A 27,752-nucleotide genomic window follows, 5' to 3' on the forward strand; every position below is an offset into this window, starting at 1 on the left:
GTTGCCTCCTGTTGAACCCAAAAATGTTGTATGTAACTATCTTAGAATAGGGGAGGAAAGATGAGAGTGAGCTTGCTTCTTGATATGCACAGAAGCTCTACCTGCCCCCTCCTTAGCCCATATATCACCGAATAAGAATAGAAATCTTTTTTGTCCTTCAAACATTTTACAATGCATATGGGGTTCGTCATTTTGAAAATTGTTCAATACAAAATTACTTAAATTTAAAATGTAAAAAAATTCAATGATATTGAAACACAAGTAATTATTTAAGAGTCTTCTCAACATATTCATTCACACACTTTTGAAATCACTTGCTGTTCTTCCTGTTTCTATGGCAACGGCAAACTGAGGTCATTGTGAAAGCTGTCTCTAGCCTTAGATCAACCTACAACACCTCAAATCTGAAAGTGGGATTAATGCATTTTCTTTACTTATATATATTTCAAATTTTTTAGCTGATGTAGTTTGGTTGTAAGTTTGTACAAGAGGGGCTTCCCGCCGCAAGCCTACAATCTCACTTTTTCATACACAGTGTAGGTAGTCATAGTCGAGTTTGGATCTAGATACCGAAAAGTGTAGTGTATTTTTTTAAATTTTGCAACCAATTTATTTAGTTGTATATCTTTTTCAAACTAAAAAAGGACAGGTTTCTTTTAACTTAGAAAACACTGAGTACCTACATTAACATTTTCATCGTTTTAGCAAATTTTCCTACAGGGATGTATGTAGCTTTTATTGTGCGTGGACGGTAAGGCCGGGACCAATTTAATTTTTCTTTTTGAAGTCTTCAAATTAGGTAAAATTTCAAAATTTGGTTAAAAAAAAACACTTATTACCTTCCCTGAAGCAGCAAACCTAGGTAGGCTACCTACTCGTTAAATCTAGTGTTATTTAAATGGGGAATAATATGTCTTGTCTCATTGGAAATATTTAAGCAAAAATCCAATCAGACAATTAAATGGAAATTCGCTTATCTACAGGTTTGCTTCAGACAGTTAGACAGACAGACAGAAAATCTTTATTCGAAATCTTAGAGATTTGAAAGGCGTCAATACTATATTAATACAACAATGAGATGAATTATTGTTAAATACAATCAAATTTCCAGTCCATATGGCCAAATTATTATATTAGTAAGTCCAAATGGCCAGTCCATAAATTCTTTTATGCTGTAGAATGGCATCTTGCAGAACCAACGGGTGAGTCGAGCTTTCAAGGTTTTAGGGTTGTCATCTTTCAGCTCTCCTGAAAATTCTTCACCTGCGGGATCGAGGAAGGAAAGGCTTCTTGACCATACTCCTACGATTTCAGAGGAAAGACTTCACAACGTTCACACTTTCCGTTTCCAGTTCCATTCCTTGACCATTTTAGTGGTTCTGGTTAGTGGTTATTGGTTTCGGACTATCGGAACGTTGTTTTGTTTTGTTTAGTTGAAATACACTGGAGTGTGGCAAAAGAATGAGTGCGGCAAAAGTAAGTAAATGCTGCAATTAGCTATTTTGTGTGCTATAATCAGTGCAAGGAAAAGGAATCCCTCATCTTTGTCAGTTATTAACTATATGAAAAATATTTTTATTTAAGTATATCATTGTCTTTTGATTACTGAAGCAAAACATCCCATCCATGGTCCAGCGGTTAACAGAGTGCATGTTTAAAGTTAGTTTTAAAATACAAAGTTTAGTTTCAAATGTTTTTTTAATGAGTCGTAACCTGTGTTCCGAGTGGGATTGACGCTTTAAATTATGTAAAATATTTAACATAATATATTATGACATCTACTTCATTTTAGTACATTTTATATGCTCAGAATAAAATTAGTCTTTTTTAACTTATAAAATATAATATTACAAGCGTCATGGGCTATGCAAAATCACATCTTTTAATGCTAAAAGTTACCAAATATTTAGTATGGATGGAGCTTCTTGTTACCCTAAAAAAGGAGACTGAGAGGTTATCTAGCTTACAAATAGAGCTCTTCCAAAAGAAAACTTTGACAGTTGCAGAGGTCGACGACAACTACGATAAGGCTGTGTCACACTAGGCTACTTTACTAGCCGCTAGCGAAATAGCGGCTACTCATAGCCAATCTGACATAGGCAGTAGCGGCTGGTAGGAGTAGCGCGCTAGTCTCATTTCACTAGCGTCGAGAATTGAACATGTCCAATTTTCCAAGCTACTAACTAGCGGCTAGTGAGTCACGTGATTGACTAGCGGCTACCGAGTAGCCGGTGTGACATGTGTACTAGCGTAGTAGCGGCTAGTGGCTGTGCATGTTTGGGTTTGGTTTGTTGTGGAAAAGTTGGTTTCAATAAAAATTTAAAGTTATTTCCAATTTCGTTCGACATATTATTGCCACCCTCATTTTTGTATCTTGTTTTTGAATTAAAGGAGTTACCAAGGTTAGCAGCTCATCAAACTTTTTTACGGACATTCTCATAATATTGTAGTACGATTTCGGGTCCTCAACAGCTAGTTCTCTAATAAGTGTTCCTGATGCACCCAGCCTGTCTCTTCTCTTAATCCACTCTCTTACCCAGGAGCGTTTCTTCTTGTTGCGGATATTTTCAATTAAATCAATACAAACATCACTAACGCACATCAAAATTAAACGCCGTAATTCAACCCGGCTTATACCAACAGACGACATTTTCACAGGATTGACACTGACTGGCTGAATCGCTGCTACTAGGTAGCCGCTACCGACATTTGTTGTGTGACAGCTTTTACTAGCGGCTACTTCACTAGCCGCTACTAAATAGCAGCTAGTAAGTAGCCTAGTGTGACACAGCCTATACTGTCACAGACACTGCCATGATCTGCTGAAATCTTGCAATAACTGGACCCCTTCACCTGCCACAGTACAGGCTTACAAAATACTCTAGATTACTGTCCATCACTACACTACCTACTATCCTACAAGTACAGTAGGAGGAAATGCACCATTGAATGTATTTATTTTAATGTATTGAGGTGGCTATAATTTTTTTTTTGTGGTACTTTGTTTCGTAGTTATAGTATTTGAGCTTTCGTACGTTAAATCATGATGACAGTATCCTGTCTCTTATTTTAAATGCCTTTGATCGATCACCCAACTGACTTCAAGTATTCTGGATTCTGGCTCTACCATGACGTCTCTTTTAGGCTATGGTCTGTGACACAAAAAACGCTTTTTGCCACTCAAAAAAATATCGACTAGTTCAAGACGCGCCGCCCTGTGCCGTGCCGTACCGCTTTCTGTGTGTTTCTTCGGAATCGGATTACTTCGGAGGAGCTGAGTAAAGAACCCCTAAAAGTTATATAAAAGCCTTCATTAAAAAAGGGGAACACGTTTTATTTACCGCCACAGCCTGTTTAAGTTGTATTGTTTATATGTATGTAAATAGTAGTGTTTATTTTTAAATGTATATAATAACGCAGTCTATCCGACATTGTCGGTCAACGACGCAGCACACAAGTATCAAGTAAGTAAGTATCAAGTAAGTACTGTTCTAAGTACGAAGTAAGTACGTATTAACCCTTCCAGGGATATGGACGGATATATCCTTCAATCCTTGTTTACTTTCCGGGCTGAAAACGGATATATCCGTCCCAAGAAATTTCTTTTCTGGGATAAAGACGGATATATCCGTCCAAAAAACGAATTGATATACAATGTTTATAATAGGGTAGTAAACATTACACTGCATTATAAATGGATTATTTTGTTTTTGTGGTTGGCAATAATAATTGCCGCAGCTGTTTCGGCTATTTTGCACCATATAGAGTGTGCGTAAGTAAATATTGCTGTCAGCTGTCACTTCACACATGGGGCCCTATTTTTGAAATGGTTGACTGTTGAGTTGAGTGTCGAGTCATTCTATTTCCAATCGTTTCGTATTTTTGAAACGGTTGACGGTGGACTTATACAACCAAAACTACTCAACACCTATCGAGCTGTTGAGTGGAGGTTGACTGCACTTTCTTCTTCCTCTCTTTCGGCAAAAAATTACTCTTTTTGAGACGACGCCATATTGTTTTGTTATTGCTTTAATTTACTAATTGCGATTTAGAGGTTATGTATTTGTTGTCAATGTATTAGCACCCAATTATGCGATTGTTTTCTGTAGAATAATCGCATTTTAATTTTATTTACTGTGTCAATACTAGACTATTTACAAGTGGTACGTCCCTGACCATCACGTTTATGATTTCTATCATAAAAATTTCCAAAATTAAAATATCGTCATATTTCAATGTTTTATACACAAAAGAAGCACACCTCTATACAAACATAACGATTTTTCGGGTCTCAGGTAAGTTTTTTCGGAGTTATACAAACTTAAAAGGATTTTATTGACTTTTTTCTATTTTTTTGAGTTTTTTTAATTTTTTTCTAGAAAGACCAAATATACCAAAAGCTCAGTGACCTTTTTATTGTATAATGGTCATAAAAGTAAATTAGTTTATAGCAAAACATAGTTATAAAAATAATATTAACTATTTTTAATATTCATTTAAACGTCCGATATGGTCGTGACAGGATTTTGTGTTTTTCTACTAAAGATGCTCTTTAAAAAGAAAACTACCAAAGATATTGCGTTACCATGGACATTTTATGAAACTTAAAATGTTAATGAAATAAAAATAATAATAAAAGTTTTGAAAAAAGGGGAAAAAAATTTGCAAAGTGCTTTTCCTGAAAACGTACGTTTTTAAATTTTCACTCATATATCCGTCCACCTTCTGTTTTTGTGGGCCAAAGACGGATATATCCGTCAAATTAAATTTTGTTTTCTTCATAACTTTTATAAAAAAAATAGTTCAGCCCTAAGGAAAATCTTTCTATGATCCATGAATTATTTCAAGTGAAATAAATACAAAACACAACCACTTAAGTTTTTAATTTTTGGCAAAAATAATTAAGCTCCAGCCCTTCATAGCCCTGGAAGGGTTAGTTTTTTTTTAACGCGTGTCATGCGCGCCGCGCCGTGTCGTGCCCCGTTCTGCGTGTTTGTTTACTTATTTGTGACGGAACAAGAGTAATTTAGCAATTCTTTACTTTATTTTAAAAGAGAAGTTGTTATTTTTGTGTTTCAACAAACTTCCGAAACAAATTAGTTTGATTACCTTATTACCGTATCTTCATATTTTACCCAAAAGGGATTGATGGCGCCAGACATTTAAACATATCATACATTTAAACAAACTGACATAAATACAAAACATATATTTATAACATTGGTATGTGGATAGGCGGATCAGTCAGAAAATTCTGGTAAATTGTAAATGGTGTTTCGTAGTTATAGTATTTGAGCTTTCGTACGTTAAATCATGATGACAGTATCCTGTCTCTTATTTTAAATGCCTTTGATCGATCACCCAACTGACTTCAAGTATTCTGGCTGGATTCTGGCTCTACCATGACGTCTCTTTTAGGCTATGGTAGCTTTTGAAGGTACATGTGGACGTTAGGTGTAAATTATTAGTAATTAAATTTTGTTTGTAAAATAATAGTTATTCTACAAGAATTTATTTCTAAAATGGCTGATCTGGATGATTTCTTCGCAAAAAAAGATAAGAAAAAGTCGAAAGGAAAGAAATTTACCACCGCAGATGAAATTGCTAAAAAGCTGGAGGAAACTGGCAAAAAGACAGAAAAGTCTAAAAAGGAAAAGACTTTACAAAACACTACTGGTCCAGATGGAGAAGAAAACGGCACAATAATTCAGGTAGTCTAACATACTTTACCAGAATTAAAACTTAAGCTATTAGGTTGTAAAAAAATAAGGCCAATAGCCTAGTTTGATGGTTTTATGGTTAAGGACCATAATGAAAGTCGGTAGCCTATTTCCCCTCTGTTCTACATTCTCTACTCTACTATTGGTGTTAGACTTTTTAGGCTTACCATCTTGTATTATTGGATTACTGATCATATAGAATCGAATGGCGTTTGACCATAGTTGTAACCTGGCCTAGATAAGGAGTTGATGACTGCTGAAGGACCTATCCTATGTTAGGACAGTTACCAGTTTTGCCTTCAAACATGCCGTATCCTTGGTTAATCTTATGATACAGCCAAGTTAAATACATTTTATCAGATGGCCTTATTTAAAAAAAAATTAGCAAGTTGCATGGGTAGGCTTATAAACTTAGTCAAATATTAAAAGTTGAGTTATTTGATGCCAGGAGACAATGTTTTTTAATATTCATGATTAACATAGTCTACAGTGACAGTTAGCGGTCCTTATCAAATTAGGCTATTCTGTGGCAAACCCTTAACATCTTACTCTGTGGTATTAGCGAATGTTACAATTGATACAAGAAGTTTAGTTTTTGATTATCTTAAGTTTGGTTATCGACTGAATCGATATTCTACTTTTATTTATTGATAATATGAGGGAATCAGATAATCAAAGTCAATTCTGTCAGGTGGCAGGGACTTATTCGGTGTGAATGATCCAAGTGATTTGCAACTTATTCTGTCGAGTAACTCACCAGTGATTTTTATATACTTAAATACTTTCTTTAATACTTCTTTAACCATCATCATTAAATTGTGCTCTAAACCGTGTTGTTAAATGACGTGCTTACAAATAGCCTATTATACCTACAAGTAAAGCGAATTCTTGGTAGCCTAATCAAGTAACTTAGGCTTAGTAAATGCATTTTGTGTCACAATAGGCTATCATTTCATAAATTATCGCCTCCAAACAAAACTACTGTTAAATGATTTTTAATAAAACAGTTTTTCCATTGGATAAAAAAAAATGAAATGTGGCAACTAGGCCGGTACCTCATAAATATTATGTAGCCTAAATTCAATTTTCTTAGGAGGCCTATGTATAAAACCTACTGGCCATAACCTAAAGCCACAAATTTATCAATTGAATCAGCAGTTTGCATCAAGGTATTCAGCAATGTTGTAGTTGGGTCTTACTTAGGGTGATACTAAAGACTTTTACAGCCATTTTAAACTTCTGATCGTCAAGATACCGATACCTAAGAGGAAGTTTGTTGGAGAACTTGGTGGTGAGGTTGGGAAGAATTTGAGCGTTCCGCTTAGTGTTGTTGATCCACTGCTTTATGAAGTTTCAGTATTTCAGCCACTTCTGCCGCATGATTTATTCAAGGTATCAGCTACACTTTTTCTGAGGCACTACGTGAGAGAGCAAGCCATGTGGTGACATGGGCGTGGTCATTCCAGTCTTTTCGGCTGACCAGCTGATAACCGAAGAGTTAGGCCTATACAGTTACTATGTTCTCAATGAACTCTCTTGAGAGGATGCCAAAGGTTCTCTGGTTTTGGCTCTATTCAGTTGGAATGTTCTGAAACCACGTTTGGGCTTCTTTTCTTAGACCTGGACCGATTGTGGTTAAATCTTTAGACTGTGTGAGATACATGCCAGGTGGTGAAAAGAATGGTATCATCCGCAAATAATATAGAACTGGTGTTCATTGCTTTCATTGTTAGGACCAGGATAAAAGAGGACCCAGCACAGATAATTTGGGGACCCCCTGATTTACCGCTAGTTCTTAAGGTTCAGGTACCGGTACTGGGTGTGGTGGTAGCGCTAGGTATCTTCCCTTTAAACAAATCCTTTAATCGTTTATCAATATTGGTTACCATGTCGTATTTGTGTGAATTTTGTCGTATGTACAGTACTGTAATTGACATTTATATGATAAGCATTAAAATTTACGGTTAAATTGTTGAAAATATTGGGCTAGGTTTCAGAGGTGTTGCATTTTTGGAGCAAGCTACAATTAAACATGCTTCGACTGAAATTTATTGATGTTTTACAATATCATAGGGCCTATTTATATAATTTTTATTACTTTTATCTCATTGAACATATTGATATTTAAATGGTTCTCGACTACCCACCAAATGTATTGACGTCTTGTGATGTTAATAAACAAACAGTAATTCAGTTTAGCAAGGCTAATTTTTAATATGGAGAAGTAACTACCAGATTGGTACGTTGCATATCCATATAAGTGTAATTTTTTGCTGTTGAAGCTGTCATATCTCAATATTCCATTGCTGCTGTTTATGTATTTAGATATATTTTGCCTGGTTATGAAATCACTATTGCTTCTTGCTGCTACTACCTTTATTTAGAATGAGATTAATAGTGCTAATCAAGCTATAAGTTATTAATTCAATGAAAGTGGAAAGTATTGTAGATTATGTAGGCCAAGCTTATGGTAATTTAAACTCAGTTTATCGAAAGTAATCACCATTTTCTCAGTCAACTGAAAGAAATAGTCTTGCTTGTAACCTTAGAGGATAGAAAAAAAGTTTTTTACAAAGCAAAAGTGCAGCTGTTCAAAACATGGGCTCAAGTAGTCCTTTCTATCCCTAGGGTTAAAAAAAGGAGTTAGGGTCTAGGGTCTAGTGCATCAGCTGTACTTTTTCATACTCTTAAACTGCACTGATTTACTGAAGAAAATAGTTCTCGTTGATTTATGATCATAATTAACTATTATTCGTATTGAATAGCGTTTAACATTACCTTGTCAATATTCAGGCAAGTTTATTGAAATGTCAAAATATTTCAGTAAAATGGGTAGACCCATGCTTTTAGGTGTTGAATAAGACAACTCAAATTATTTAAAATACTTAAACGTACTCATCACAAAATTTTGTTAATTAATTGGTTATGATACAAATAAATAGTAATGAATTAGGCTAGGATTTCTTATTGCATTGGTGGAGTAATACATTTTGCATCAATATACCAACGACGGTCATAATATGTAATATTCCTTTGTTTGGCTATAGCATTAAAAATAAATCTGTGGTACAATTTATTGCTGATGATTATAGTCAGTTTAGGCCCTACTTAACGTTAGTAGGAGAAAAACCTGGGAAGATATTTTGTGTGAAGCAACTTGTAAGCCAAATAATTTAAACATGTAGTTTGCAAATTTGTTTATAAAATTGTTTTGATGAAAAGTATGGTTTATCACACATACTGTAAGTCTGTTTCTCTTTGTATGTCGTTGGACTTAAGCATCAAAATGAGCCACTTAAGGAACCATTGATGGAATTTGCTAATTTAATATAGGCCTAGACACAGACAGGGGACTCCTAAGCAGACTACTCATTAAAGTCACCTTAAAAGTCCTTAAAAGGCTAACGGCTATCTTGGATAGTTTCAAACAGTTGCTGAAGAGTTATTTACATACATAACAAGAAGCATTACCAATACCAATTTTTCGCCACTCTTTCCAATATCTAGGACCAAAATACTATAATTATCTACCACTTCAAATAAAGAATAGTTTGAATTTAAGGCAGTTTAGTAAAGCAACGATAATTTTGCTTTCTTCTCAGCATCTCATAAATTATATCAATAATATTTTGTTGTAATACCGGTAACTTTCATTGTTTATAAATACCAGATGTCAGGGAATTGCCATCACATGCTCAGTTCAGGCGAAATCCAATGTTTTATAACAGATAAATTACAATGTCATCTTAACTGATAAGTTAGTATAAACAAACTGGTTACACTACTAGATCAAGTAGCCAGTCATATTTCTCTGCATCTTATTTATTGTTATATTGTGGTTTTTAGTGGGAAATAAACTTCATTTATTCATTTATTTGTATCATAAAAAATACTTTTTCAAACACCAAAGTGATTATAATTTAAATATCTAGGGCAGTATAGTATGAGATTAGAAATTTTCTTTGTAGTACCTATTCAATTGTTTTCCAAGGGAGTCCTTGGAAGCTAAAGGCCATCTTGGATTTGCCCACCTGTTAATTGAGAGCAATGTTAATTTTTATGATTTCAAACCTTAGCCACTTATTATTATCAGGCATCTATTATTAATTTTGAGTTATTTACCATCTGAATTTTTTTCAAATACCAAGGTGATTGTAATTTAAATATCTAGGGCACTGTGGGATCAGACATTTTCTTCTTTTTTTAAGTTTTATGAGTTAGAACGTCTAGGCTCCAAGGACTCTTAATACTGCAACAATACAATATTATTTTTGTTAATTGGGACTATTTGCATCAGTATACAAATTTTTCCGGAAAATTGCACAGATGGTGTCTTTGAGTCCAGCTTATTCCTTTTTCTCTGATAGAAGAAGAGCAATTTTAGCTTTGTGACACATGTACTGAAGAAACCAGTAAAAACGTTCTTCACTGCAACCCTTTTTTCAGGAGGATGAATGGAGGGATTTTGAAGAAGAGAAAAAGGATTACACGGGTTTGAAGATTCAGAATATTACATTAAACGAGCAGGAAAATGATGAAGCTGAAAACGAATTGGATGAAGACGATGAAGGCGGTATGGAGGAAAACGAAGCTGGTGAAATGGTTCCCCGAAGGAAAGCTACGGGTCCGTGGAAGGTTCCCCAAATGCCAACACAAGACAACCCCGCTGGTGAGTGTTTGTGGATTACGCTTCTTGCTTGGTAAATAAATTGTTATTTGTTTGAAAAACATCACGTTATCTTATATGACTTGGTAGATAAATTGTTATTTGTCTGAAGGACAGAAACGTGTTATCAACCATGGCTTGGTAAATATATTTTGTTTTGTTCAATGGAAGGCTCTAGGCCAGGATTTTGAATTGTAGAATAAGGCGGATAGCAGCTAGCTTACTTTGAAGAAGTGTAGTTAGGCCATAGAACCTACAGAAGAGACAGTGTGCACACAATATTTTGTCCCCTTGGGGATTGTGTCAAGTGTATAGACAGTTATAGATAAACCCTATAACTTTCTCTAGAAATATTGTGTGCACACTGTCTCTTCTGTAGGTTCTATGGCCTAACTACACTTCTTCAAGGTAAGCTAGCCTCTATCTTCCTTATTCTAAAATTAGTCTTATAAATTTTTCAAAGAGTCAGATTCTTGAGCTACCTGACATTCGAGCAAAAAGTGATTATAAGCCTATTTTGTGTGTATTGACAAATGTATTTTTTGACGATGCCTATTGCATTTTGTACAGTGCTTAAAAAAAAAATCTTATTTCATTTCATCTCATCTCATTTCATTTCATTAAATAAATTGTTATTTTTTTGAAGGACAATAACATTGACTATGACTTGGTGAATAAATTTAGGCTATTTGTTTGAAGGACTAAAATGTATTTAGCCTATCAACCATGACAAGAATGGTGCGACTACCAAGGCACTTCAGGTTCATCCTGATTAATTCAAAAGTAGGCTTTATTACTTACGAGAAAATACTATGTTAGTTTCATTTTTATAATTGAAGACTTAAATAGGCCTACTTATAATTGTAGTAGAACATAAAAACAAATCTATCCGAAGCAAATTATCACCCAAACCGAAAGAGCCATAGGGCCAAAAAGTTGATTGCAAAATTGATTGAACTTTTAAAATAAATTTTAATACTTTGTAGAATAATTTAGTGTCAAGGAACCATGTGTTAGGAGTTATGTACAATAATGCTTCGTCTATTGTGTTTGAAGAATATAGAAGCAAATACTCTTTGGTTGATCCTTTTATATTGAACAATGTTATTCTTGCATTAGTACGAATGTGTTTTTAATCTTGCAGATTCTAATCAATAATAATTTTTGTAAGCTTATCTATGAAGATTATTCTTTTGCAGAATCCGAGAAGCCCGCTGAGGAGGAGGTAGTTAGAGCTCCATTGCGCAGCGGAGGCACTGTGAGCGGGGGAACCTACATCCCACCCAACTTGCGCAACCAGCCACCCCCAGTGGCATTCTCAAGTAAGCTCTTTTAGTAAGGTCCTAAATACCAATATTTCTTAATTACCGATAATATAAACTATTATGACTTTCAGGACCTCTTCACAAATAATAAAATTGTTTTCGCTTTAAAGTTAGAACAAATTTTAATAACCTTTATTAATCGCCACCATAAGGATCAATGGTGTTAAAGATTAGAAAATAGACGGGAATTCAGGAATTCAAAGTTTAAACTGTTAAGACAATTTTGATTAAGAAACTAAAAACAAGTAATGCACTAGTGATGTGTCAAACCTTGATAAAATGTTTGAATTGATCTCCTGTTCATGTTATGTCAGCGTAAAGAGTTTTATTTAGGCTATTTATTTATTTGAAACAAATTGAAAAACATTTTTACAAAGGTCATTTATCACCATGCTGCAAAAGCCTAATATGGCTTGTCTGCATTTCATTAAAAGACTGGATATCCAAGCACAAATTTCTAATCACTTCCTCACTTCCATAGATCAGTGTTTGTGTCCTCCTTATCTCTCCAGCCCCTTTATCACAATCATCATGAAAGTCACTATACTAAACTTCAAGTCAGAGTGAGGCAGAACCGGGGTGAACCAGTCAACCGCACTAATAGTCTTATCCCTTGAGTCTATTGTGCGTGCTTGGAGCTGCTCGGGCAGCCGGTGAGTCAAACTACTGGCTCTGAGCAATATTTTTTCCTTGAAGAAAATATAAAAATCTGATGGTATTAATGGACATATTTTAATCTCCTGATCATTTTGATACCAAATTTGAAGAGAATCGTGGAATTTTTAAAATTACACTGTACTTTGAATGTAACCTTAAAATTCCACGATGCTCTTCAAATTTGTTATCAAAATGATCAGGAGATTAAAATATATTAATTGATACCATCAGATTTTTATATTTCAACATAAAAAATATTGCTCAGAGATAGTGGAGCCAGTAATGACTCACCAGCTAGGCTGCCCGAGCAGCTCCAAGCACGCACAATAGACTCAAGGGATAAGACTATTAGTGCGGTTGACTGGTTCACCCATGAATCTGCCTCACTCTGACTTGAAGTTTAGTATACAACTCAGCAGCTAATCTACTTTGCTATTTCACAATAATTCTCTTATTATGGAAAAAATCAGAAAAAACAATTTGCTACGAAAAAATAAATACTATGGTTATTCATGGTGTCTACTCTCCGGGAAATTCGGGAAAACTGGGAAAACTCCGGGAAATTCGGGAAAACCGGGAAAACTCCGGGAATTTTATCTTACCTTGAAATGTCCTGGAAAACTCCAGGAATCCAACCAAACCTCCGGGAATCCACAGCCCGGTCATCGGAATCGTCGGCTAACCAAACACTGCCGCTTTTGTTGCCGAAATCGCGGGAGACGATTATCGGTGTCGCCGAAACGGCAAGATATCCTCACGGGTATTGCCGCGATCGCGGGAGACGATTATCGGTGTCGCCGAAACCGCGAGATATGGTCACGGGTATTGGCACAATCGCGGGAGACGATTATCGGTGTCGCCGAAATCGCATGATATTCTCACGGGTATTGCCGCGATCGTGGGAGACGATTATCGGTGTTGCCGAAACCGCAGGATATACTCACGGGTATTGCCACGATCGCGGGAGACGATTATCGGTGTCGCCGAAACCGCAGGATATGCTCACGGGTATTGCCGCGATCGTGGGAGACGATTAGCGGTGTTGCCGAAACCGCAGGATATGCTCACGGGTATTGCCGCGATCGCAGGGGGCGATTATCGGTGTTGCCGAAACCGCAAGATATGGTCACGGGTATTGCCGCGATCGCGGGAGACGATTATCGGTGTCGCCGAAACCGCAGGATATGCTCACGGGTATTGCCGCGATCGTGTGAGACGATTAGCGGTGTTGCCGAAACCGCAGGATATGCTCACGGGTATTGCCGCGATCGCGGGAGACGATTATCGGTGTCGCCGAAACCGCAAGATATGGTCACGGGTATTGCCGCGATCGTGGGAGACGATTATCGGTGTTGCCGAAACCGCAGGATATACTCACGGGTATTGCCACGATCGCGGGAGACGATTATCGGTGTCGCCGAAACCGCAGGATATGCTCACGGGTATTGCCACGATCGTGGGAGACGATTAGCGGTGTTGCCGAAACCGCAGGATATGCTCACGGGTATTGCCGCGATCGCGGGAGACGATTATCGGTGTTGCCGAAACCGCAAGATATGGTCACGGGTATTGCCGCGATCGCGGGAGACGATTATCGGTGTCGCCGAAACCGCAGGATATGCTCACGGGTATTGCCGCGATCGTGTGAGACGATTAGCGGTGTTGCCGAAACCGCAGGATATGCTCACGGGTATTGCCGCGATCGCGGGAGACGATTATCGGTGTCGCCGAAACCGCAAGATATGGTCACGGGTATTGCCGCGATCGCGGGAGACGATTATCGGTGTTGCCGAAACCGCAAGATATGGTCACGGGTATTGGCACGATCGCGGGAGACGATTATCGGTGTCGCCGAAATCGCAAGATATTCTCACGGGTATTGCCGCGATCGTGGGAGACGATTATCGGTGTCGCCGAAACCGCAAGATATGGTCACGGGTATTGCCGCGATCGCGGGAGACGATTATCGGTGTCGCCGAAACCGCAGGATATGCTCACGGGTATTGCCGCGATCGCGGGAGACGATTATCGGTGTCGCCGAAACCGCAGGATATGCTCACGGGTATTGCCGCGATTGTGGGAGACGATTAGCGGTGTTGCCGAAACCACGGGATATGTTTTGCCGCGATCGGTTGCCTGTTTTGACAAGACTGCAAGATATGCTCACCGGTATTCCCACGATCGCAGGAGATGATAGCTGGTGTCGCCTTACCTACTAGTTATACTGTTTTATTATGTTGTATAAAATATTTTCTTTGGAAAAGTTTTCTTTTAAATTAAAATAATCATTAATAGTAATAATAAATTAATATTAGCGGGTTGCGATTAGTTGAACGAGTTCCGATAGTAGCTCTTAAAATTCAGGAATTTGTCTTGAATTCTCCTGGAAAACTCCTTGAATTTTTCAAACCAGGTTTAGTAGACACCATGTTATTCTTTGTGTTCACAATATGGTATTTATGTTACCCATCAACTCTGTTTATTTTATTAAAATTTTCTGTTTTTTCCTTTTAATTTTCTGAATTTAAACTTATTTTGCACTGATAAATTTATTTCAGTATTTGTTAGATGAGGTTTATAGTATATTAGATACATACAGTATTCCTGTTTTTATGTCAGAGCCACAAGTCTCATTTTCGATTCAAACAATGCATAGATTAGATGTATTTGTTTAATTGTAAATATGGTAATACAGATTGGAGGCTATAAGAGTGTTAAACTTAGTTGTTTGCTACCTTTCTTCCATTAGTATGCTATTAAATTGTTTTGCAAAAGCCGGTCGTTAGGTTGGCCTGGGCTCAGCTGAGTGATGCTTTCTTGGAAGACAATAATCCAAGGAGATTAAAACCACTACTGATCTATTTTGTTTTATAGGTACTCCACTGTGCTTTTAAAAAATCACATTTTAGGACAAGCGGTAGTTTTTACAGTATAATTTTGTTTTAGGTTTAAGAAACCAGAAATCTAGAGCGGCACCGGACGTCAACAGTGAAGCCATGTTCCCCACACTCTCAGCGGCTACGTCAGCCGAGCCCAGTGGAGCTTGGGGACGCAAGTAAGTAGTCTCAGATTTGTTAGGTAATAATGGTAAAATGTGTTTATGAAATCTATAAACACTTACATCAGATACAACATTTATGTTATAAAAATTATTTGAAGAAGAGAACCATTTCTTTTTTTATGATCCACCTTCACATCCTAGGATTTAGGCTCTAGCCCTGAACCGTTTCATATCACTTCAGGCTAGGTTTAGAGGGTCGCAGAATTATCTTATAACTTACATAAAATCCATCGGTGTTTGGTGGGATTTGAACTTAGGCCCTGGGAGACTTAAGTCCCGTGCTTTACCACTAAACCAGCTAGCTCCCAAACTGTTTCTGTTGGAAAATAATAGGTTGATGATTCATGTTCGGAAAATTCTAAGCCAATAATATCTGGCAATAATGGTTTGGCAAATCTGATAAGGCAATATTTTAAAAACATCCTGTATTTCCCTGTAAATCCAACAAGGAGTAGGATGACCTTTGAGTTGTTTAAGTGGCCAATATTGAAACAATTCCGTAAAATTTTAAAAATGTAAAATTTTGTGGTTCTTTGACAATTAATTGTGCAATTTACAAAAATCCTCCCATGTTCAAAAATTTTGTTATTTCATTATACATTTCAATGAAAATGTTTCCTCCCAATAAGTGAAACCTCTTGTTAAGTTACTTTAGGCTTTTAATTTGTAGCTTTGTATACCATTCGTTAAGAAACTGTGTCCCAGTTGCAGTAATCGTTGACATACGGATGTCCCTGTGAAAAGATTTTTCTATCAATTAAAGAAATCTTCAAACATAAAGTAATTCAGAGTTTTTCGCTTCTGTCAACATTTGACTGTAACAAAAATGTATAGGCCTATAAATGTTGCCCAGAGACTAAAAAACTATAGAGCTTTATATACAACTTAAGTTTACACCCAAAATAAATAATGGTGATTCAAAGTTCTATAATTTTATCACTAAACACATTATTATAACTTAGTGTCATATAGGCTAATGAAACTTTGTCATTGTTTTTTTTTAAATATCTTTATATTTTATATTATTTTTGTAAAATACTATAATTCAATTAGTTATTTTAATAAATTAGTTAATCTTGATTTTGTATTTTTAGCAAATTTTCCCAATAGAGAATGATCTATTACAGTAGATCTCATGGTAAGGCCTTGGACTGATTTACTTTCATTTTGATTTTCCCAAAGGCTAAGAACGTCATCCAATCAAGACGATCAAATTCATATGTATTTGTTACAAGCAAAGTATTAGTATATAATGCAGGCATTCTATACAATGACTGAAGCTTTTAGGCAAAGTAGGAAATAGAATAGGATAGGATTTTATACACTTTGACTAGGAATTGTGTATAGCCCTAAAGTCAAAGTCATCTTTATTGTCACAAAACGTTTTTTTTTAAATGCTCTGTCACAGCCAGACAAAACAGGTGACATTGTCAAACTATACTAAAATAAACTAGCTTATATTGGTAAAAATAAATACATAGTAGGTAACAAAACAAACAATTCACATTGATTTGTCTTCGAGAAACTGATCAATACTATAATAATTCTTTTCCAACAAAAATTCAAAAATTTTTTCTTTAAAAGATACTAATCCTATTATAGATTTGTAGTACCCAGGCAAACTTGTCAAAAAATCTTTTACCCATATAAGAAGGTGTCCTTTCCACAAGATTTAATCTGTGTATAGGATATTGAAAATCTGTATGAAATCTAGTGTTATAATTGTGCCGATTATTTTCACTGTTGAGTTTTTCAAAATTTGATTTCACATACAATAAACATTTAAGAATATACAAATTAGGGACGGTTAGAATCTTTAGTTCTTTAAAAAGTTGTTTGCAAGAATGTTTTACGGATTTAAAAGTCATAATTCTAAGTATTCTTTTTTGAAGTTTAAAAAGCTTATACGAATCAGATGTGACGCCCCAAAGCTCTATTCCATACTGTAAAATTGACGAAAATAAAGCGTGATAAATCATTAGTCTGGTGTTTAAATCAACAACATTTCTTAAGACCAACATTTGAAAACATACTGAATTTAACTTTTTAGAGGTGTTATGAATGTGATTCTTCCAATTCAATAAACTATCTACATCAATTCCTAAAAAATTAGCTGTGTTGCTAAGATTTAGTTTTTCATTATCAAAATAAACAAAGCCTTCAAGATCGTCCCTACACTGTGCAGTTTGAAATTTTACTATTTGTGTTTTAATGTGGTTCATTTTTAAACCGTTTACTTTAAACCATTTTGACAGATCTTGAAGAGCTTAATTCAAGGCTAAACTTAGTTCATGACTGTCTTTTGATTTAATGATGGCTGTCGTATCGTCAGCATATAACAACAAACTAGTTTTAACATTCTTAGGTAGATCATTTATGTACATCAAAAACAATAACGGTCCTAATATAGAGCCCTGAGGCACCCCCATAACAATCTTTTCCCATTCAGAAGCATACTTAATGTTTTCTTTAATAATAACTGTTTTTTGAAAGCGATCGTTTAAATATGATTTCAACCACAAAATAACTGATTCTGAGAATCTATATGAGGATAATTTATCAAGAAGAATTTGATGGTGTACACTATCAAAGGCTTTGGATAGGTCACAGAACACGCCAATAGTGCTCTGTGACCCATCCAAGCTCTGTGTTATTGAATTTACAAAATGAGCCACAGTGGAAGTGGTACTTCGATTTTTCCTAAAACCAAACTGTTAATCATCTAATAAGTTATTAGATTCCAGAAAATAGGACATTTGATTGAGTGCAATTTTTTCAAATATCTTTGAAAAAGAAGGCAGGACAGAAACAGGTCGGTAGTTATCTGAATTACTCTTAGAACCTTTTTTAAATAATGGCTTCACCTCTGCATACTTCAAATGATTAGGGAAAGTGCTATGGTTTAAAGTCTGATTGATGATTATGGACAATGGCTCAGCAACAAACTTAATTACTTTTTTTATCATAGTAGTTGAAATCCCATCCCAACCAGCCGTTTTTTTTATCGCTTAGTGACTTGACTATTTTGATAACTTGCTGAGGTGTAACTAAACTAAAGTTAAAAATTGGAATATCAGGCCTATGTGTGATTGATTTTTTTACTAGTTCCATTGCCTTACTCTTGGAAAAATTTACCCCTAAATCCTTCCCTACCTCAATAAATTTAGAATTAAAGTGACTTGCAATAACTGTGCCATCTGAGGCTAACTTGCTATCAATAACTAAATCAGGAAAAGAATTATTGATTGGCTTGTAACCAAGTTCGGCTTTAACCACAACCCATGCTGCTTTAGTCTTATTACTAGCCTTATTTATATAACTACAATTATACATTTTCTTTGCTAGGTTACAAACAGATTTAAAAACTTTTTTGTACATTTTTACATAGCCAATAAAGTTAACATCAGTAGTACTCTTTGCTAAGTTGCTTAACATTCTTTTCTTTTGACTAGAAATTTGAATACCTTGTGTTACCCATTTTTTATTTACTATTTTCTTTTTAATTTTAACAGGTTTGAAAGGGAAAGATTCCTCAAAAATTCTTTGAAAAGAACCAAAAAAATTATTACTGTTTAGAAAAAGGTTGTTATTTTTTGTAGTATTCCACTTCATTTTGCTGATAGAGTTTATAAAGTTATTAATATTTCTTTCAGAAAAAATTCTTTGCTTAAAAAAAGTGTGTAATTTTTGTCTATCCTCATCATTTCCCTAATCTTAGGCATTCTATAGATTACCCGTAGGAGTGTCAGCAAAGTATAGAATAAAGATATTTGAAAAAATTGTATTTAACAGGATTGATTTTTATTTGTGTATGGTTAGGTTAGTTTATTTTAGATAAGTAATGCCGAACAAGCGTAAAAAAACAGATGGGTAAGAAGTCTTAAAAAGTCCTACACCAGCGTATTTAATACTTCCTTAAAACAAATAACTTCTTGATCAGCATCGTACATGTTATTATATTACCTGAAAGTACAAAAATAGTCAAATAACACTTGTAATAATATATTTTTACTTATACTGTCAACTCACAAGACGGTAAATACATATAAAAGATGGTAAGCCGTGATCGATTTCGGTTGGACACTCCAATCATCATCAGACCCAATAGACGAACCTGCGAGTAAACAGTATAAGTGTAAATATATTATTAGACTAAAAGTGTTTATTTACTCGCTTTACACATTATATTTTTCAAACAGTTACTATAAAGAATAGAAAAAAATAGTCTTTCAAACACTAAACAACACGTTTTAGGTTAGGTTAAATCCAAGTGTTGAACCTAAAGCGTTGAAGCTGGAAACACTGCACTAGCTGATCATAGTCGTACAGTAGTAGTAAGTGTTGCCAACTTATTTTCAACCCTACACGTATTACATGCCTAATAAAAGCACGCTGTTTTGTGTTGTTTGGTTGGAATACTGGTGTGCGGCAAAAAATGATCAGCAAAAAAGTGTGACAAATTAAAGTAAGTAAATGCAGCAATTAGCAACTTTCTGTACTATAATCAGTGCAAGGAAGCCCACTTTGTCAGGTGACTGTAGGAAAACAATATTGTGTTTATGGCTAGCAAAGGTTTGGTTAGTTTATTTTAGACTAGTAATGCCATACAAGGGTACAGAAGGTTAAAAAAGTCCTACAACGGCATATTTAATACCTTACCTACATTGCTAACAGGCATTCTATAGAAAGACTAGGTAAAGTATATAATAAGCTCTATTTCATACTTTGCCTGGTTGATTTTAGGAATTGTATAGAATGTCTGATTATCTATTTCGCCTGTAACATATATAAATGTATTTGTTAGCACAACAACTAAAGTAAAACCAACCCGATTTTGAACACACTATACATTCCTTGCAGCAGGAAACGTAATTACCCACTAAATTTGATGTTATTTAGGCCTAATTAGGGAATGAATATCACAATTTTTAGAAAATATTGTAATGAAAATCTAGCCATACTAATGAAAAATTTGCTTATCTGCTGGTTTACTGCAGCTGGAGTATTTGGACTTAAAATATATCACATATTAAATTCACAGACTAAATTCAGGGTGCTCATGTGTTATATTACATACTTTAATCATGGTGTAGTTGTATTTTCTTAATGGATTCAGTTTTACTAAATCCTTTTTGGGCTTTAATGGTACATAGTTAAATGTGATCATACAAGGTACAAAAAATTATAACAAATGCTTGTGCATGATTAAAAAATAAGTGTGTTAGTAATTTTTGTAATATCACATTAAACATATAGTTTTTGTATTTACCTAAGCAATCAGATTCATATGATTTCTAAAAAAAATATTATTAAATTGGTTAATACCAATTTATATATTCAACGTATTACGGTGGCTAACATCAAAAAGATATTATTATTACTATTCAATAATACCGCCGGGGCCCTTTTCATAAAATACTAGTCTAGTATTTACTAGTCCATGGACTAGTAATACTAGTGTATTTTACAAGTCTACGTTTCAAAAACTTACTAGTGTAAAATACTAGTTACTAGTGTAGGGACTAATATTACTAGTGTTGACAACAAGTGTGTTTCATAAGGTTTTACTCTGGTAAATACTGCCATTTTCTACCAACCTCTATCCACCCGTATTATTTGTAGTAGACTAGTATTTTTTTAAAAGAGTGATATTTCATTACTGACATCATTGTAAAAATGAATTATTAATTAAGTTCAAGTGTAAATTGGTTCACGTTTGCAATCTTAGATAAACAATTTGTTTTGCTAGTGCTAAAATGAAAATTATTAGATATAAATTACAATCAATAAATGTGGTGAAGTACAAAATTAGTGAATTTATGGATGAAAAATTGCCCAATTAGAATAATTCTATAAGCTATAAACTACGTAGTGTGAAAGTTTTCTTTTACTTGAGTTAAATTTAATGGTTTTATCAACTATTAAGCTATAATAAAATAGCACGGAGAAAAAAATTAGGCTTTGAGCGAAACCAAATTAAAACAGCATACCGTATTGCATACAAAGATCTTCAAAAATGTATCCAACATTGACAACATTTATCAGATTATTTTGCACCCAAAGCTCTGGTTTTTTTTACATTTTAACAGGAAATAATAGTACAGTAGACTCCCTCTTATCCGGACTCCTCGGGACTGAGACCAGTCCGGATAACGGGATTTCCTGTTAAACCGATGTCCCCATAAACTCGTTAAAACTGACTGTTTACTGTGATATTCGACTTAAATTTAGGAGAGCATTGTATTTAGACACGTGATCACTGGTCTCAAATCTTTCCCACGAGAACAGTTGTTTCAGTACTGCCCACTTCCTGCTGATCTAGTCCAGTTAAACCAATGTGCTGATGAAAATAAGACAATTTGAAAGAGGAGTTGCATAGTATTTTCTTTAGGTGCTTATTATTTGCTTCCCTAAATAGCTAAAACCCTGTGATGTACTATCAATTTCGTAGGACTATAATTTTTTTTTTGTGTTGGACTGGACTGCTTAATCATAAAAACAATACTTTTAATTCATTTAAGTATCCTGAATTTGTTATTCATAGTAAAAAAAAAAATAGATGTTGATTCGTGCTGTCATTGAAGTGGGAAAAAATGTAAAAGTTAAATTAATGGAATAAAAAGAATACTGAGTAGTGCGGATTTGAACCAGGGACCCACCACATGAGAGGCGAGAACTCTACCTCTGAGCTACGCCCTGCCAAAGCGCCTAGGCCATTTTTTACTATACTTGAAAACCTACATCTCCATTGCTTGTTACAGCGTTGCAATTATTTTTTACATCAATAAACGTTTAGGCTTATTATTCATGGTTTGTAGACTCAAAATTAGAAAACCATCAAACAATTTTTAATTCAAATATTCTTATGCATTCGAATATTTGAAAACATAGGCCAGGGTACTTAACGTTCCAAATCCAAACAAAATGTCCTTTGACTACTTAATTACATTCAAAATTTGAGCCTTATTTTCGATACTCATAAGCTAATTTAGGTATAGCATTCAGTAAGCTTAATTTTATACGTCAGATAAAAAAAAAAAACTAAAAATCACAGCGTATGTGGCAGCAACAGATCAACTTCCACACAACTGTTGAGCGCCGCAACTAGGCCTACAACCGGTTACTACAATGACCGTGTTTGTTTGCGGCGACGCCGGCGGCGGTGGGTTCATTGATGAACATAAATAATAGCGGTTTGATAAATAATACAGTTGAACCTCTATAAGACGAATTTCAAGGGGTACGGGAAATATTCGTACAATAGAGGTATTCTTAATAAAGAGGGTCGTTTTATCGAGGTTTAATGCTGCTGTTATTCTTCTTATAGAGGTTTCTCCTTGCTCCAAGGTTTTTCGAAACAATGATTGAGGAAGGAGGAGGGATGGGTGGGGGTTTCATGTTGAGACAAGCTTCTGTTTGTTTTGAAAACTACGTACTATGGAGGTTAAGATTATGATAAATTCGTCTTATAGAGGTCACGTTCGTCTTGTAGAGGTTTTGTGCTAAGAATATTCGTTGTATAGAGGTTAATCAGTCCTAGCCCATGTCACAAACAAATTCGTCTTATGGAGGTTTTTAACTTAATTACTACGTTGTATAGAGGTGTTTTTAGCATTGACCTATATGAAAGTGTCAAGGGGATTAAAAAAAAATCGTCTTATCGAGGAATTCGTTTTAACGAGGTTCGTACAAACGAGGTTCAACTGTATGTGATTGTTTTACTTACATGTCTATATAGATATTAATTAAAAGAAGACACTGCGTCTCTACAGCTATTTACTTTTAGTATCAAATTTAAAAAAAATTAAAACCCTTTATGAAGTGTCAGAAAACCCATGATTGAGGTTAGAAATTAGTGTTGACAGTTCACTTGTAAAGTTGGTCATGTGACAAGTAGTTTTGGTCACGTGACTAGTAAAATACACTAGTATTTACTAGCGGTATAAAAATGTTCAAGACGGTGACACACTATCGATCTTTTCCCGAACAAGACCCCGAACCGAGCAGGGAGAAGGGAGGTCGAAGGGAGCATGTTCGATAGTGTGTCACGGGTCCGTACACCGATCCAGACGGCGAACCAGACATCAGGCCGAGCAGGTAGACGAGCGCTCTGGAGGCGGTTTTTTGGCGAAAGATCAAAGAAAAGATCGGTCCGATGTACAAAGTGATGTACGATAGTGTGTCACGGTATACTTTGCCCCGTACATCGTCGCGAGCGCCGCACCGAGCGGTCGCCTGCGCTGGCGTTGATAGTTCTAATTTAATATGACAATTAAACTCTTTAATTGGCAAAATAAATAAATGTTGGGTAATATTTTGTCGTTATTTTGCGTTATTATGGGCATTTATGTTGTAATTTTGTGGTTTGTTTGGTCAAGGTTGGAAATGTATTTTACAAGTTGAAACCGTTATATCAATGTTACCAATAATGTTTACATTATTCATTCTGATAGCCCCTGGACTACGAATAATAACTTTATAGGCTTACCTCCGTCAGTAGTCCAAAATTGTGTCTTATTTCAACTAATGTTGATCAAAGCTGACATGTTTCGTTGCACTGCAACATCGTCGGAGCTTTACGTCAAAAACATCAAATTTAATAATTTAAACATCAAATCTCTAGAGTCTACCTACAACCGCTGCCGTGCCGTGTAATGATAGCGCTATCGTGTTATTTCGTGTTTAAATGTTCCGTGTCCCGTGTTGTATTTGATGTTTTTGACGTAAAGCTCCGACGATGTTGCAGTGCAACGAAACATGTCAGCTTTGATCAATATTAGTTGAAATAAGACACAATTTTGGACTACTGTCCTGTAAGCCTATAAAGTCAATAATGTTTACCTTGAAGTAAGTAATTTATATTATACATAAATTCTTTCAAAATTAATATAAAAATAAATATTATTAAATACAATTAAAATTATCATTCTGTAACATGTTATTTCATGTTTTATTACTGTTTTATTATTACTGCCTCCGCGCTCGATAGAACTTGGTCTTGGTCTTGTTCGGGGAAATATTCGGATTTAAATTTTGCTTAATATTTACCTCCCTTCTCCCTTCTACCTGCTCGGTTCGGGGTCTTGATCGGGGAAAAGATCGATAGTGTGTCACCGCCTTTAATGAAACACAAATTAGTAGGACAGGTAAATACGGGACTAGTATTTACTAGACTAGTAATTACTATACTAGTATTTTTATGAAACAGGGCTCAGGTCCAAAATATGTGTGTTTCAATAACAATGACATTGGAACATAAGGCAAAAACGTTGAAATACCTACATGTATTTTAGGTATGTTGTAGCTACAAATTCATTCTTCTTGTCATTATATTTTTGTTAGTACACTTTTATTTTTACCATTTAATTAATGCAATCTTTACCTCAGCAGTATTGTAAAATAGTTCATAAGCTGTAGGAATGATGAAATAATGTTAAAGCATTGTCTTAAGTCTGAAACTATAAGATATATTTATGTTCCCATTTGTTCTTCCGTTTAGGAAAAGGGAGGAAGTTGGTTTTGAAGAAGTGAGGAACAGCAAAAGTCACTCATCACGGTACTCGGAAAACTCTACCAGGATGACTCCAAACAAGCTCGCTCTCGGGAACAAGTTTGCCTCTTTAACCGATCAAAGCTGAGTTATATTACAGCAATATCAACCAATTGTTCCAAATTTTGTTTAAATTTGAATTGTTTTCAACTATTTATTCCAACGACATTTTTCAGTTAAACATTCGCCATGAGTAAAGGGTTCCTAACGATTTGTAAGTATTGTCATATGAATGTGGGTATCGCGGAAGACCGGAGTTGTTCATTTACACCCAAGGCTAATGTTGCATTTTTTGTATTTGTTGAAAATAGTTTTGTTGTGCAATGCTTCATTTCAGCTGACCTCTCATGTAAATGTTTTTGATAGATGTACAAATCGTTTGGTTTTCAAGATTTTGAAAATCTTGAAAAATTGTGTGTTAAATGATATTTTTACTATTATAGTCAGAAGCCTTTCTGTCTGCTCAATACGGCTTCTTACCATGCCTGTTACCTACATCGGTGTAACAATGCTTGCAATCTAACGAATAGAGAATAGCACTGTTTGTACATACACGTGTTAATTGAATTGTATGATACAATGTAAACGAGCATGTAAATGAGCATCACTGAATACCACTGACACATTTCTAGGAACCCTTCCATTTAATTTGTTTGCGAACTTTTCTAATTTTGAATATGCTTTAAGGCCCATAAAAATATGTATACTAGTGCATGTAAAATGATCTACAAATCTTTGGCACAAACAATGTTGTTCCCATTTTCAAAATGTATTTTATAAGCAATTACATTTTTAAAGTGGTTGTAAAAATGTATCTTGGGAAACGTTAAAAGTTAAACATTCTTTTTTTTATTCTACAAAATAGTATCACAGCAAAAGGTAGATATCTAGATAGGATTTTAGATTTCTCAATGGAGTGGGAACCCCAGTTAAAGGGATTTTTTAAGGCTTGTTATTGTGTTGAGTGTTCTACCAATTAAGAATAACCAAAAGAGTCTTCATGTATTTCTCAAGGTTTTTTATTTTGTAATTATTCTGGTAATGTATGTACCCAATTGTATGTGGTTATTTAAAAGAAGCCACCCCAGCAAGCATGCTGTTCAGCAGTCAGTACAAATTGTTTGTGTCATCGGTTTCAATAAAAAAATAAAAATAATTTTTAACATTTTATATCTAAAGAGAAAGCATAACCGTGAAACGGTGGTATTTAGTTAATTTTTTAATTTCTTTATTTAATTTTGAATTCTTATGTTAATTTTTAAACTCTTATGTTAATTTTTAAACTCTTATGTTAATTTTTAAACTTTTATGTTAATTTTTACAATTTCAAACAAAAAAATATAGCCCACATTTGAAAATATTGTTTTGTACTAAGTCTTATATTTTATTTGTATATAATGAAACTGTGTGTTATTATAAGAACCTCAGTAGAGTTCTTTCAGTGTTAGAAGTCTCTAATATTCATGTATTTGTACTATTGAAACTGCACAAAATTATATACGATTTGTGTAAAAAAGAGACTGTTCTGGGATTTGTCAATTTTTCCTTATTTCATTACAATAAATTTTGCCTTGTGTTGAACTTATTTTCTTAATACCTTCACAATATTAGCTTTCTATTAATTTCTTTGAGATTTTGACCATTCAGGAACATACCACATGGCCTATTTCGGATGCATTACACAAAGTCCAAGTGTCACGACATCCAAAATATAATTCTTGAGCAATCTTATGACAATCCCATGACATCCAAAGCTTGCAGAAAGACTGTTTATTGTAGTTACTGTACTTTTGGACATGATGAGATTTGGCCGTCGTGCAACAGTCGAGTAGTTTGTATTGGACTTTGTGAGACAGCTCAAAAATTATATTGTGGACCCTCTTGCATCATTGGTTATCCTAAAATGACAAAAAGTAATAAAATCATTGAAAACACCCTTTACCTATTTATCTATAGAATTTAAGCAAGTGTTAAATAGTAGAAATCTTCAGGAAATTATTACTTCACCAGCTAATACACCCTGAGAGCTTTTCATATGGTATTTAAAGAATTATTTTCATAGAAAGGGAATGGCCTCAAACTTTGTAGCCTATTTAAATATTTACAAACATCTTGACCAAAAAAGCCATTAGTCGTGTTTATACCGGAGTTTGGAACAAAATGTTTGGAACTTTTTCATGGTAAAACTTGTTTCTAAAACAAAAGTTTACAACAGATGTTGCACATTTCTTTGATTTTGTTGGAACAATTTAATCGCCGTTTTCGAAAACAGGTTGTCAGTCCCTCGAGATAGTCACGTGGTGGTGGGTAGGCGTAGTGTAGTAAACAGCATAAAAGTACGGAAGCATACAGAAACATTTGTTCCAAAACAAATTTTTCCTTATGTTGGAACATCCTTTGATCTTAACAGGCTTCTGGTGGGAAACAAAATTTCTGTTGGTAACACAACACTAAAAAACTGTTTCCAACATAAAAATGTTTTTGTTCCTAAAGTTGTTTTATTTATTGTTTTTTTTTTAGGAATATGAGTTGTAAACACGTGTTCCCAACTCTTGTGTAAAAGCAGCTTTATTCTACTTGTTATTTGCAGCAATGACGTTTTTGAATTGTTAACTCAATATCAGGGATGATTTATTTCATCGCCTATTCCGATTGCTTAATGCATATCATAGGTTACAATTATTGATTGCTGCATCAAAATTAAAATGATGTGTATTACATTAGCATCCTAAGAGTTGTGATGTGGAAAATAAAAAGGACCTAAATCTTATAC

General features: G+C 34.8%; 1 protein-coding gene across 1 annotated transcript; it reads left to right on the plus strand.

The window, feature by feature from the left end:
* Window positions 1–5,396: 5,396 nt before the first annotated feature.
* Window positions 5,397–26,560, plus strand: LOC128998684 (protein CDV3 homolog). The gene is made up of 5 exons (XM_054424922.1): window positions 5,397–5,711; window positions 10,167–10,389; window positions 11,586–11,708; window positions 15,315–15,423; window positions 24,929–26,560. The coding sequence occupies exons 1-5, from the start codon at window positions 5,523–5,525 to the stop codon at window positions 25,065–25,067; spliced, it is 783 nt and encodes a 260-aa protein (XP_054280897.1). The 5' UTR covers window positions 5,397–5,522; the 3' UTR covers window positions 25,068–26,560.
* The last annotated feature ends 1,192 nt before the right edge of the window (window positions 26,561–27,752 follow it).

This window comes from Macrosteles quadrilineatus, unplaced genomic scaffold (genome assembly GCF_028750875.1).
Source record: "Macrosteles quadrilineatus isolate MER2022 unplaced genomic scaffold, UCM_ALF_1.0 Scaffold_7__1_contigs__length_78375512, whole genome shotgun sequence".
NCBI classification, from domain to species: domain Eukaryota; kingdom Metazoa; phylum Arthropoda; class Insecta; order Hemiptera; family Cicadellidae; genus Macrosteles; species Macrosteles quadrilineatus.